The 14,469-nt window shown below is 53.6% G+C and overlaps 1 protein-coding gene across 4 annotated transcripts in view; it reads right to left on the bottom strand.

The window, feature by feature from the left end:
- The window catches only part of LOC139545122 (dedicator of cytokinesis protein 8-like), a 93,134-nt gene that overhangs the window by 48,825 nt on the left and 29,840 nt on the right, over positions 1-14,469 (bottom strand). For all 4 annotated transcript variants that reach the window (XM_071352533.1, XM_071352534.1, XM_071352535.1 and 1 more), the window contains 4 exons: positions 14,243-14,351; positions 7,829-8,041; positions 7,644-7,729; positions 5,704-5,770 (listed from right to left, as the gene is read on the bottom strand). In XM_071352533.1, the coding sequence (XP_071208634.1) occupies positions 5,704-5,770; positions 7,644-7,729; positions 7,829-8,041; positions 14,243-14,351 (475 nt within the window). The remainder of the gene's footprint in view (positions 1-5,703; positions 5,771-7,643; positions 7,730-7,828; positions 8,042-14,242; positions 14,352-14,469) is intronic.

Raw genomic sequence — 14,469 nt, 5'->3', positions numbered from 1 at the left:
CTCATCTTTACTAGATGCTGTTCTTCCACTAATCTCATTGCAACTCCCCTCCAAGTCTCCGACCACTACCTTGTATCCTTTTCCCTCTCGCTCTCATCCAACACTTCCCACACTGCCCCCACTCGGATGGTATCGCGCCGTCCCAACCTTCGCTCTCTCTCCCCCGCTACTCTCTCCTCTTCCATCCTATCATCTCTTCCCTCTGCTCAAACCTTCTCCAACCTATCTCCTGATTCTGCCTCCTCAACCCTCCTCTCCTCCCTTTCTGCATCCTTTAACTCTCTATGTCCCCTATCCTCCAGGCCGGCTCGGTCCTCCCCTCCTGCTCCGTGGCTCGACGACTCATTGCGAGCTCACAGAACAGGGCTCCGGGCAGCCGAGCGGAAATGGAGGAAAACTCGCCTCCCTGCGGACCTGGCATCCTTTCACTCCCTCCTCTCTACATTCTCCTCTTCTGTCTCTGCTGCTAAAGCCACTTTCTACCACTCTAAATTCCAAGCATCTGCCTCTAACCCTAGGAAGCTCTTTGCCACCTTCTCCTCCCTCCTGAATCCTCCCCCTCCCCCCTCCTCCTCCCTCTCTGCGGATGACTTCGTCAACCATTTTGAAAAGAAGGTCGACGACATCCGATCCTCGTTTGCTAAGTCAAACGACACCGCTGGTTCTGCTCACACTGCCCTACCCTGTGCTTTGACCTCTTTCTCCCCTCTCTCTCCAGATGAAATCTCGCGTCTTGTGACGGCCGGCCGCCCAACAACCTGCCCGCTTGACCCTATCCCCTCCTCTCTTCTCCAGGCCATTTCCGGAGACCTTCTCCCTTACCTCACCTCGCTCATCAACTCATCCTTGACCGCTGGCTACGTCCCTTCCGCCTTCAAGAGAGCGAGAGTTGCACCCCTGCTGAAAAAACCTACACTCGATCCCTCCGATGTCAACAACTACAGACCAGTATCCCTTCTTTCTTTTCTCTCCAAAACTCTTGAACGTGCCGTCCTTGGCCAGCTCTCCTGCTATCTCTCTCAGAATGACCTTCTTGATCCAAATCAGTCAGGTTTCAAGACTAGTCATTCAACTGAGACTGCTCTTCTCTGTGTCACGGAGGCGCTCCGCACTGCTAAAGCTAACTCTCTCTCCTCTGCTCTCATCCTTCTAGACCTATCGGCTGCCTTTGATACAGTGAACCATCAGATCCTCCTCTCCACCCTCTCCGAGTTGGGCATCTCCGGCGCGGCCCACGCTTGGATTGCGTCCTACCTGACAGGTCGCTCCTACCAGGTGGCGTGGCGAGAATCTGTCTCCGCACCACGTGCTCTCACCACTGGTGTCCCCCAGGGCTCTGTTCTAGGCCCTCTCCTATTCTCGCTATACACCAAGTCACTTGGCTCTGTCATATCCTCACATGGTCTCTCCTATCATTGCTATGCAGACGACACACAATTAATCTTCTCCTTTCCCCCTTCTGATAACCAGGTGGCGAATCGCATCTCTGCATGTCTGGCAGACATATCAGTGTGGATGACGGATCACCACCTCAAGCTGAACCTCGGCAAGACGGAGCTGCTCTTCCTCCCGGGGAAGGACTGCCCGTTCCATGATCTCGCCATCACGGTTGACAACTCCATTGTGTCCTCCTCCCAGAGTGCTAAGAACCTTGGCGTGATCCTGGACAACACGCTGTCGTTCTCAACTAACATCAAGGCGGTGACCCGTTCCTGTAGGTTCATGCTCTACAACATTCGCAGAGTACGACCCTGCCTCACACAGGAAGCGGCGCAGGTCCTAATCCAGGCACTTGTCATCTCCCGTCTGGACTACTGCAACTCGCTGTTGGCTGGGCTCCCTGCCTGTGCCATTAAACCCCTACAACTCATCCAGAACGCCGCAGCCCGTCTGGTGTTCAACCTTCCCAAGTTCTCTCACGTCACCCCGCTCCTCCGCTCTCTCCACTGGCTTCCAGTTGAAGCTCGCATCCGCTACAAGACCATGGTGCTTGCCTACGGAGCTGTGAGGGGAACGGCACCTCCGTACCTTCAGGCTCTGATCAGGCCCTGCACCCAAACAAGGGCACTGCGTTCATCCACCTCTGGCCTGCTCGCCTCCCTACCTCTGAGGAAGTACAGCTCCCGCTCAGCCCAGTCAAAACTGTTCGCTGCTCTGGCACCCCAATGGTGGAACAAACTCCCCCACGACACCAGGTCAGCGGAGTCAATCACCACCTTCCGGAAACACCTGAAACACCACCTCTTTAAGGAATACCTAGGATAGGATAAAGTAATCCTTCTAACCCCCCCCCCCTTAAAAGAGTTAGATGCACTATTGTAAAGTGGTTGTTCCACTGGATATCATAAGGTGAATGCACCAACTTGTAAGTCGCTCTGGATAAGAGCGTCTGCTAAATGACTTAAATGTAATGTAATGTAGTCTGTCCCTACTGTAATACCACACAGACAGTAGTCTGTCCCTACTGTAATACCACACAGACAGTAGTCTGTCCCTACTGTAATACCACACAGACAGTAGTCTGTCCCTACTGTAATACCACACAGACAGTAGTCTGTCCCTACTGTAATACCACACAGACAGTAGTCTGTCCCTACTGTAATACCACACAGACAGTAGTCTGTCCTTACTGTAATACCACACAGACAGTAGTCTGTCCCTACTGTAATACCACACAGACAGTAGTCTGTCCCTACTGTAATACCACACAGACAGTAGTCTGTCCCTACTGTAATACCACACAGACAGTAGTCTGTCCCTACTGTAATACCACACAGACAGTAGTCTGTCCCTACTGTAATACCACACAGACAGTAGTCTGTCCCTACTGTAATACCACACAGACAGTAGTCTGTCCCTACTGTAATACCACACAGACAGTAGTCTGTCCCTACTGTAATACCACACAGACAGTAGTCTGTCCCTACTGTAATACCACACAGACAGTAGTCTGTCCCTACTGTAATACCACACAGACAGTAGTCTGTCCCTACTGTAATACCACACAGACAGTAGTCTGTCCCTACTGTAATACCACACAGACAGTAGTCTGTCCCTACTGTAATACCACACAGACAGTAGTCTGTCCCTACTGTAATACCACACAGACAGTAGTCTGTCCCTACTGTAATACCACACAGACAGTAGTCTGTCCCTACTGTAATACCACACAGACAGTAGTCTGTCCCTACTGTAATACCACACAGACAGTAGTCTGGCCCTACTGTAATACCACACAGACAGTAGTCTGGCCCTACTGTAATACCACACAGACAGTAGTCTGTCCCTACTGTAATACCACACAGACAGTAGTCTGGCTCTAGGAATGACCACACAGACAGTAGTCTGTCCCTACTGTAATACCACACAGACAGTAGTCTGTCCCTACTGTAATACCACACAGACAGTAGTCTGTCCCTACTGTAATACCACACAGACAGTAGTCTGGCCCTACTGTAATACCACACAGACAGTAGTCTGGCTCTAGGAATGACCACACAACATTTCTGTGGTATTCTGGATACAAAGTTATGGAACACTTTTCTGTAAGTGTCCTTATGAATGCATAAGAAATTATTCATCTCTGCAGTGTCATTATTGAATGTTTCGTAACACTTTACCTGTACTCATCATCATCATACAGAATACATAACACTGTCATAGATGTGACATGCTAACTGTCCCAGGCAGAGATCTCACAAAGTGTTTTCAGTGAATGTAACGTCTTGAAGGGATGTACACTTCTTCCTTTTAGAGGAGAAAATGTTAAGGGGATGGACATGGGATCTTTTTGTCCCATACACTTTGAGAAGGAGGCAAGGAGAGAGGATGTAACGAATCGGGGAAAGACAAATTGAGAAAGAGCCTCTGTTTCTACGGCTCCTCCCTTGTGACTGTGTCCTGAGAAGAGGATAACCCTACGGTGACCCTGTACGCTGGGAGTGTCATGTTAGGTCCCATTACAAACCCATTTACAACCTCCTCATTCCACAAGTCACAGTATGAGTCCTCTACAACAGTGTTTAACACTTCCTAGCAGGACTGATGCTGCTGCTAGCACACAACATAACACAGCATGGATCTCTTCCTCGGTCTCTCTCATGTTTAATCTGAAGCAGACAGAAGAGTGTGACAGTTCTAAATGTGTTAAGTGGGGAAGTGTGTGTGTGTGTGTGTGTGTGTGTGTGTGTGTGTGTGTGTGTGTGTGTGTGTGTGTGTGTGTGTGTATATTTGGGACAACGCTTCAAATTTAAACCGTTAATGTGGTCTACATTGTGACGGCATCGCAGTGTATTAACTTTAAAAGCCAAGCATTCCACAGGACTTCATATTCATTTTGATGAAACACAGCACAGCTGATGATTGCTGGCTGTGTTCTAAACATCTGGCATAAACCTCCCAATCCCCTGGATGCACCATGATCATATTCTACTGTAGGCCTACAATACACACACCATGGTTGGCCTAATAATCATAACCATCTTCGCTGTAATAATCTTTCATATACCGGTTGTTTTGGTAGTGTGTACTGTAACCATCTGTCAGTCGGTCAGGGCAGGACAGGATTAGAGAAATGTTGCCAGCGAACTATATCAACATCTGCTGCATATTTCCCAGATGTGAAACCAAAACTGCATTTCATTGCAGAGAAACAGTAAAGAGATGGTGAAAGAGAGAAATAGAGAGACAGACAGACATGGAGGGACAGACCGAGAGAGAGAGAGAGAGAGAGAGAGAGAGCGAGACAGAGAGAGAGAGAGAGAGAGAGCGAGACAGAAAGAGAGTGAAAGAACCCGTCACCAAACCCCTCTGTTCCAGATTGAGTAATGTCAAGTGTAATTAGTTCAACAAGCTGGACAGTATGTCATCCTGTTCCATAACTGGGGGATGTTTCATGGGCCTACAACATGGTGCCTTTTTCAGGCCCATCTACGTCCTCCTCTAATGAATTCAATTAAGAGGATGTTGTGTTAACCTCCACCATAACATTGTGCCTTATGGATATTATGGAGAAGAGCATCATCTGGTTCCCTCGCCATGCAGGAGATGCAGTATATAATAAAGGGAAAGGCAGTAGAAAAAGACTAGCACTTTGAGACTGCCCAACCAGGATGCAGTGTGGCCAGACCACCAAAAGGTCAATGGCTCAAATTCAAACGCCCTTGAACCTTAAAACGCTAAATCCAATCCAAAAACCATCCGGCTGTGCAAGTCCATAACACACACATGCTACTAGTTTTGGCTAACAGAACTGTGTTTGGATAGGAGAGTACAGTGTGATTCAGATGGGTTGGTTGTATGAACACGGCTATGCTTGGTCTACTGGAGAAGCCTCTCAGTCCCAGGGCTTCTGGACGTTCTGTCTCCTGTGGCTAAAGTCTTCGGATATCCCACTGATCCATCACTTCAGTGACCAGCAACACAAACCTGACACACTGGTCATGAAATCACCTAAAGATGAAGCACACCTTGCCGACGAACTGCTTAGAACATTTCCTGACTATCGTACATGTTGAATCACAACTGTTCGCCGACAACCAGCGCGTGATCTACTGCGCACGGCCCACGTTCGCTATGGTGCGTCTTGTCCTTTACACGCATTAACCTCAATGAAGGTCATGTGATTCTTCCTGACCTTATAACACACAGTGGGCCAAAGAATTCAGCACTGTGGAAACCCTTCAGAAGGAAACCCTACTGTACCTTTTTCTTCTCTCGCAGGTCGTACAGAGCCAGGGTAGCAAACAGTGGTTCAATGTCAATCTCAAACCTATGGAGGACAGGGGAGAAAATAGATCAGCCTGTCATTTCACAGCAGTGTGTCGACCAGCCAGCAAACATTGTCAATAAGCCTGACGTATTATGACATTTTATCAATTCTATAAAGTTCTGCATTGTTGATTGAGAAAGCACATAAGCATTTTGCTGCAATTGTGTATGTGGTGAATACATTTCATTTGATTCTATTTATCAACTCAGGATACTCAACAGAAATATGGATTGTTGGTGTATGCACTCTCAGCATTGAGACTTGGAACTGAGCCAATCCAGTGATAAGCCCCACTGAAAGTTGGGACAAACAGCTGCCAAAACAATGTTTAGAGATGATAAAGAACTTAGCTGAAACCTTTGGCAGCTTTACGGTGTGGGAGAAGCAGAAAGAGAGAGAGAGAACAGAGAGAGAACAGAGAGAGAGAGAGAGAGAGCAAGAGAGAGAGACAGCGAGAGACAGAGAACAAGAGAGACAGAGAGATACTAGCCCACAGAAAGTGTGTAAGAGAGGGAGAGAAAGGGAACGTGTCTCACAGAAAGTGATGGTCTAAAGCAGGGGTGTCAAACATACGGCCCGCGGGCCGGAACCGGCCCCCAAGGAGGTTCGATCAGGCCCGCAGGATAATTTGAAAGTGGAAAAAATGCATAAAAGACATGGAATTAATATTTTTAATTCGCTGCAATTCATGGATTATCCGCTAAGGGGCGCACTCTTTCCATCAGAGTAGAAGACAAGCCGCATCACTGAGACAGACTGAAAACAGCAGACGGTATCAATGCGCCATCTGCTGCTTGTTACGACGTTGTTAATACCTTGGTCTCTACCTCTCCGCTACACCCTCATTAGCCAAAATGTCGTTATCCAAACGGAGAAAAGTAGATAAGGAGTGTAGAATTTTCAAAGAAAAATGGACCACGTCCTATTTATTTACAGAGATGCACGGAAAACCTTCGTGCTTGGTGTGTTTGCAACAAGTTTCGGTATTGAAGGAATATAATATTCGACGCCACTACGAGACTCATCACAGCGAAAAATATGACGGCTTGCAAGGACAACTGAGAAGAGATAAGATTAACGAATTGCTGGCGGGTCTGAGGAAACAGCAGTCAACTTTCATCCAGAGCCGAGAAGTCAGTGAAGCAGCGGTAAAAGCCAGCTACCTAATTGCTAGCGAAATAGCATTAGCATCGAAGCCGTATTCCGACGGTGACTTTGTTAAACGATGCATGATGAAGGCGGCTGAACTTGTGCAAACGAGAGTGTCCAATCAGGCCCGCGTGTGGTTTGAGTAAAAAATAAAATGAACTCAGTATACTTTAAAATGACTCAAATCAAATTGAAACAAACAATTTGTAGATTGTGCCCAGCTCGCTAATAATCACCAGAATGAAAGCTAGACATAGAAAATTCCCAGAACGATGGATAGAGAACAATTCAGTTTCCAATTTTGATGTAGAGGAAATGCAACAAATTTTCAATGCGGCCCTCCGGACCTCACTGAAGACCGAATGCGGCCCCCAGGGCAAGATGAGTTTGACACCCCTGGTCTAAAGGAAAGGTAACAACCACTGTACTGCAGAGCTCCCAGGCTACAGGCTAAGGTTCAGACCAAACTGAATGGTCTCCAACTTAACAATGGTCTGTCAGTAGCAGTAGCAGACAAATGCATGCTAAATGCTGGGAACATTTCCCCATCATTCATATTGTGAGATAATCTTCTCCTTGTCACACAAACTTTCTGTGGGCTACACACCTTCCCTCTCTCTGCCACCCTGTCCCACACAACATGTTGATTCTCACATAGAGGTAGCTAGTTAGCTAGAGGCAAACAGTTATTTTCCTTCTGTGAAAGGTAGTGTAATTCCCATACTTGATGGCCTGACACCGGATGATGATCCGGTCGCCCATGTGCTCTTTGGGACAGTCGGGAATGGGCCGGATCTCCACTGCATCATCCTGGAATACCAAAGGAATGTCATGGATCTAGCCACTCAATTCAAGTCAAGCATGCACAGAAACATTGACTGTATTTATATGTGTGTGTCCCTCTCTCACGTCGTCGGCGGGTGGGTACAGGGCAAACAGCTCAGGGTGGCGGTTCCCCTGCCGGGCTTCCTGGTTGAACCTGTCCAGGTCGTCATGGTTACTGAAGTGCAGCAGCCCCTCCACTCTGGGGTCAGGGGTCAGACCAGAGCGGAGGTCAAAGTCAGAGGAGGTCAGGGTCCTGCTGGAGTCATCACTCAGTACCGCCAGGGACGGGGACTTCACCTGTAATAGTATTAATAATGACTGGTATTAGTAGAGAGAGGAAGACAGGGACGGGGACTTCACCTGTAATAATAATGACTGGTATTAGGACACAGAGGAGGACAGGGAGCGAGAGGAGGGCAGGGAGAGAGAGGAGGGCAGGGAGAGGATGGAAGAGAGACAAAATCCCCAAATAATGTTGAATTCTCCCAACAAAATAATTTTACTCAAGTGTATTGCATGTAGACCTAAATCAGTGTTCCAAATAATTGCAGCACTTTAAGTGTATAGGCCGGTAACTTGCTATGCTATCGCAGTGGATAAGACATCCATAGATGATTAACTGTGTGTGAACATCAAGAGAATCGAGACAAGCTCATGGAATCCATAACTATTGGGTTTCAACTCCAGGGGAGCCCAGTAACTTCTAAGTGAAAGGGTGCCCCCTACCACCATGGAGAGATCATAGTTAATCAGGGAGTACTAAGTCCATATGGAATCAGACTCCAACTGAGCTACATGACTAGACAGCTCTGAGTTCTCAGGCTGTGTCCTGTTTTCAACCACCACCAACATCACCCCTACCAACCCCCTTCTTCCTCACAGCACCCTCCCCACCAACCCCCTTCCTCCTCAGAGCACCCCCCACAAACCCCCTTCCTCCTCACAGCACCCACCCCACCAACCCCCTTCCTCCTCACAGCACCCCCGCCATCAACCCCCTTCCTCCTCACAGCACCCCCCCTCCACCCTTCCCTTCCTCCTTACAGCACCCCCCCCTCCACCCCACCAACCCCCTTCTTCCTCACAGCACCCCCCCATCAACCCCCTTCCTCCTCACAGCACCCCCCTCCACCCTACCAACCCCCTTCCTCCTCACAGCACCCCCCTCCACCCCACCAACCCCCTTCCTCCTCACAGCACCTCCCCCACCAACCCCCTTCCTCTTCACAGCACCTCCCCACCAACCCCCTTCCTCCTCACAGCACCCCCCAACCCCCTTCCTCCTCACAGCACCCCCCTCCACCCTACCAACCTCCTCACAGCACCCCACCAACCCCCTTCTTCCTCACAGCACCCCCCCTCCACCCTACCAACCTCCTCACAGCACCCCACCAACCCCCTTCTTCCTCACAGCACCCCCCACCAACCCCCTTCCTCCTCACAGCACCCCCACCAACCCCCTTCCTCCTCACAGCACCCCCCCCCTCCACCCCACCAACCCCCTTCTTCCTCACAGCACCCCCCCCACCAACCCCCTTCCTCCTCACAGCACCTCCCCCACCAACCCACTTCCTCCTCACAGCACCCCCAACCCCCTTCCTCCTCACAGCACCCCCCCCTCCACCAACCCCCTTCTTCCTCACAGCACCTCCCCCCCAACCCCCTTCCTCCTCACAGCACCCCCCACCAACCCCCTTCCTCCTCACAGCACCCCCCCCCCTCCACCAACCCCCTTCCTCCTCACAGCACCCCCCAATCCCCTTCCTCCTCACAGCACCCCCCCTCCACCCTACCAACCTCATCACAGCACCCCACCAACCCCCTTCTTCCTCACAGCACCTCCCCCCCAATCCCCTTCCTCCTCACAGCACCCCCCCCCCCTCCACCCCACCAACCCCCTTCTTCCTGACAGCACCCTCCCTACCAACCCCCTTCTTCCTCAAAGCACCCTCCCCACCAACCCCCTTCCTCCTCACAGCACCCCCCACCAACCCCTTTCCTACTCACAGCACACACCCGCTCCACTCCACCAACCCCCTTCCTCCTCACAGCACCCCCACCTCCACCCTACCAACCCCCTTCCTCCTCACAGCACCCACCCCACCAACCCCCTTCCTCCTCACAGCACCCCCCCTCCACCCTACCAACCCCCTTCCTCCTCACAGCATCCCCCCTCCACCCCACCAACCCCTTTCCTCCTCACAGCACCCCCCCCCCTCCACCCCACCAACCCCCTTCTTCCTCACAGCACCTCCCCACCAACCCCCTTCCTCCTCACAGCACCCCCCACCAACCCCCTTCCTCCTCACAGCACCCCCCACCAACCCCCTTCCTACTCACAGCACCCCCCCATCCACCCCACCAACCCCCTTCCTCCTCACAGCACCCCCCCCCTCCACCCCACCAACCCCCTTCTTCCTCACAGCACCCTCCCCACCAAACCCCCTTCCTCCTCACAGCACCCCCCCCACCAACCCCCTTCCTCCTCACAGCACCTCCCCCACCAACCCACTTCCTCCTCACAGCACCCCCCAACCCCCTTCCTCCTCACAGCACCCCCCACCAACCCCCTTCCTCCTCACAGCACCCCCCACCAACCCCCTTCCTACTCACAGCACCCCCCCATCCACCCCACCAACCCCCTTCCTCCTCACAGCACCCCCCCCCTCCACCCCACCAACCCCCTTCTTCCTCACAGCACCCTCCCCACCAAACCCCCTTCCTCCTCACAGCACCCCCCCCACCAACCCCCTTCCTCCTCACAGCACCCCCCAACCCCCTTCCTCCTCACAGCACCCCCCACCAACCCCCTTCCTCCTCACAGCACCCCCCACCAACCCCCTTCCTCCTCACAGCACCCCCCACCAACCCCCTTCCTACTCACAGCACCCCCCCATCCACCCCACCAACCCCCTTCCTCCTCACAGCACCCCCCCCCCTCCACCCCACCAACCCCCTTCTTCCTCACAGCACCCTCCCCACCAAACCCCCTTCCTCCTCACAGCACCCCCCCCACCAACCCCCTTCCTCCTCACAGCACCTCCCCCACCAACCCACTTCCTCCTCACAGCACCCCCCAACCCCCTTCCTCCTCACAGCACCCCCCACCAACCCCCTTCCTCCTCACAGCACCCCCCACAAACCCCCTTCCTCCTCACAGCACCCCCCCCCCCCTCCACCAACCCCCTTCCTCCTCACAGCACCCCCCACCAACCCCCTTCCTCCTCACAGCACCCCCCACCAACCCCCTTCCTCCTCACAGCACCCCCCACAAACCCCCTTCCTCCTCACAGCACCCCCCCCCCCTCCACCAACCCCCTTCCTCCTCACAGCACCCCCCACAAACCCCCTTCCTCCTCACAGCACCCCCACCAACCCACTTCCTCCTCACAGCATCTCCCAACCCCCTTCCTCCTCACAGCACCCCCCCTCCACCACCAACCTCCTCACAGCACCCCACCAACCCCCTTCCTCCTCACAGCACCCCCTCTCCACCCCACCAACCCCCTTCTTCCTCAAAGCACCCTCCCCACCAACCCCCTTCCTCCTCACAGCACCCCCCACCAACCCCTTTCCTACTCACAGCACACACCCGCTCCACTCCACCAACCCCCTTCCTCCTCACAGCACCCCCCACCAACCCCCTTCCTCCTGACAGCACCCCCCCCTCCACCCTACCAACCCCCTTCCTCCTCACAGCACCCACCCCACCAACCCCCTTCCTCCTCACAGCACCCCCCCTCCACCCTACCAACCCCCTTCCTCCTCACAGCACCCCCCCTCCACCCCACCAACCCCTTTCCTCCTCACAGCACCCCCCACCAACCCCCTTCTTCCTCACAGCACCTCCCCACCAACCCCCTTCCTCCTCACAGCACCCCCCACCAACCCCCTTCCTCCTCACAGCACCCCCCACCAACCCCCTTCCTACTCACAGCACCCCCCCATCCACCCCACCAACCCCCTTCCTCCTCACAGCACCCCCCCCCCCTCCACCCCACCAACCCCCTTCTTCCTCACAGCACCCTCCCCACCAACCCCCTTCCTCCTCACAGCACCCCCCCCACCAACCCCCTTCCTCCTCACAGCACCTCCCCCCCAACCCCCTTCCTCCTCAAAGCACCCCCCCACCAACCCACTTCCTCGTCACAGCACCCCCCCTCCCCTCCAACCCACCAACCCCCTTCTTCCTCACAGCACCCCCCCACCAACCCCCTTCCTCCTCACAGCACCTCCCCCACCAACCCCCTTCCACCTCACAGCACCCCCCCCCCCTCCAACCCCCTTCTTCCTCACAGCACCCTCCCCACCAACCCCCTTCCTCCTCACAGCACCCCCCCCCCCTCCACCAACCCCCTTCTTCCTCACAGCACCTCCCCCCCAACCCCCTTCCTCGTCACAGCACCCTCCCCATCAACCCCCTTCCTCCTCACAGCACCCCCCACCAACCCCCTTCCTCCTCACAGCACCCCCCCCCCTCCACCAACCCCCTTCCTCCTCACAGCACCGCCGCCACCAACCCCCTTCCTCCTCACAGTACCCTCCCCACCAACCCCCTTCCTCCTCACAGCACCCCCCCACCAACCCCCTTCCTCCTCACAGCACCCCCCCCCCCATCAACCCCCTTCCTCCTCACAGCACCCCCCCTCCACCCCACCAACCCCCTTCCTCCTCACAGCACCCCCCCTCCACCCTACCAAACTCCTCACAGCACCCCACCAACCCCCTTCCTCCTCACAGCACCCCCCCTCCACCCCACCAACCCCTTTCCTCCTCACAGCACCTCCCCACCAACCCCCTTCCTCCTCACAGCACCCCCCCACCAACCCCCTTCCTCCTCACAGCACCCCCCCTCACCCTACCAACCCCCTTCCTCCTCACAGCACCCCCCCACCAACACCCTTCCTCCTCACAGCACCCCCCCTCACCCTTCATTCCTCTTCTCTGTTGCAATCCTGCAGTAAATCTGCCTAATTTAGATTCAAATATTTCGTTGAATATTACTCAATGATTTTGTCTTCTTCAACAATCCTAAAATTTAAAGGGGAAACATCCATCCATCTTCCATCTAACCTCCACACCCCCAGCCCTGCTTAGCTGTGCCCCTATCCCACAGGATTACTAATGACCAGTGTGAAGCAGGGGACCATTAGAGGCTGACTGACAATAGGCCAGTTCTTCCCCTCTCTCCCTCTCTCTCTCTCTTTGGCCTGGAGCGGATGGGAAAAACACGGCTGGAACAAGGGTCTTTGGTTTGGGTGATTAGGACTTGGTAAGGCTGGGGGATGGGGCTGGGGCTGAGGAGCTGGGAATGGACCTTGGGACTTGGGAGTGGGACTTCACTGTCAGGGCTTGGAGATTTGAGTTTGGGTCTATGGACTGACAGAGGTGGGGGGCTGGAGAAGGGGGCTGGAGGAGGGGTTGGCTGGGTGCTGGCTGGAGATTTGGCAGGACAGAGAGCTGGATGTTGGCTGGGGCAGGTCGGAAGCAGAGGGGGACTATATGAATATTCACGTCTCATTGTGTGCAGGTCAGGCTGGGTAGACATGAGGGAGACGGTGCCAGGATGGAGGTAATAGAAACAGGAAAAACACGTCTGTGTTCAGTGTTATGCTCCCCAAACCCTTCCCCTCCCCAAACCCTTCCCCAACCGCTCCGCTCCCCAACACCTCCCAAACCGCTCCGCTCCCAAACACCTCCCCTCGCTCCCCAAACCCTTCCCCTCCCCAACCGCTCCCAAACACCTCCCCAACCGCTCCGCTCCCAAACACCTCCCCAAACCCTTCCCCTCTCCAACCGCTCCCCAACCCCTCCGCTCCCAACCGCTCCGCAACACCTCCCCAACCGCTCTGCTCCCCAAACCCTTCCCCTCCCAAACACCTCCCCTCGCTCCCCCTCCCCAGGCTCCCCAACCGCTCCGCAACACCACTCCGCTCCCCAACACCTCCCCAGCCTCTCCGCTCCCCAACCGCTCCGCAACACCTCCCCAACCACCCCCCCTCCACCTCCCCAACCACCACAACATCTCCAACCCCTCCCCCTCCAACCCCTCCCCCTCCGTCTCACTTTCTATGGTTCCCTCGCTCTGTTCTCTCACTCTCATTTTCTCTACTTCTTTCTCTCCTTTCATTGCACACTGATTAGAATTTCCTCACAAGAACAGAGATTCTAAAACTAAAAGACAATCTATATCTATCGATCTGAGGAATCAGGAGATGTAGCTTGAAACAACTCTAGTATTCAGGTTTCATGTTGGGCATGTCATCTTTCTCTGATAGAAAACCCAGGGTATTATGTTTCTCTGATTATTTCCTTCCGTAATGTAATCTTTGGATCTGATACCTGAATGTCCTACTACAGTACACTCTGAATACACGTTGGTCCACTGATAACAATGGGACTGACAAAACTGCTCCTTACGGACCCAAACCCGGATATATTTTGGAATGCCCTTTTTTGTTGTTGTTGTGTATGCACTGTTGTGTATATTGTGCTTACCGGTGTCTCTAGTTTCTCTGGCTGGACATCAGACTCAAATGTCTGTTTCTGCAGAGTTTTGTGTAGACTTGCCCGCTCCGAATATGCACTCCAACTATCTCCCTGGCACCTATGCGCATACACACACACACACAGCTTTTTCATCTTATCAGGGCAGATTAGATGTAGTATTCCACCCCCCACATAGACACAAAGCCCCAGGATGTGGATGAAAACCCTGACCAGGA

This window comes from Salvelinus alpinus, chromosome 19 (assembly GCF_045679555.1).
Source record: "Salvelinus alpinus chromosome 19, SLU_Salpinus.1, whole genome shotgun sequence".
Taxonomy (NCBI): domain Eukaryota; kingdom Metazoa; phylum Chordata; class Actinopteri; order Salmoniformes; family Salmonidae; genus Salvelinus; species Salvelinus alpinus.
Note: the sequence above shows the minus strand (reverse complement) of the source record. Positions and strands in the feature narration are given on the sequence as shown.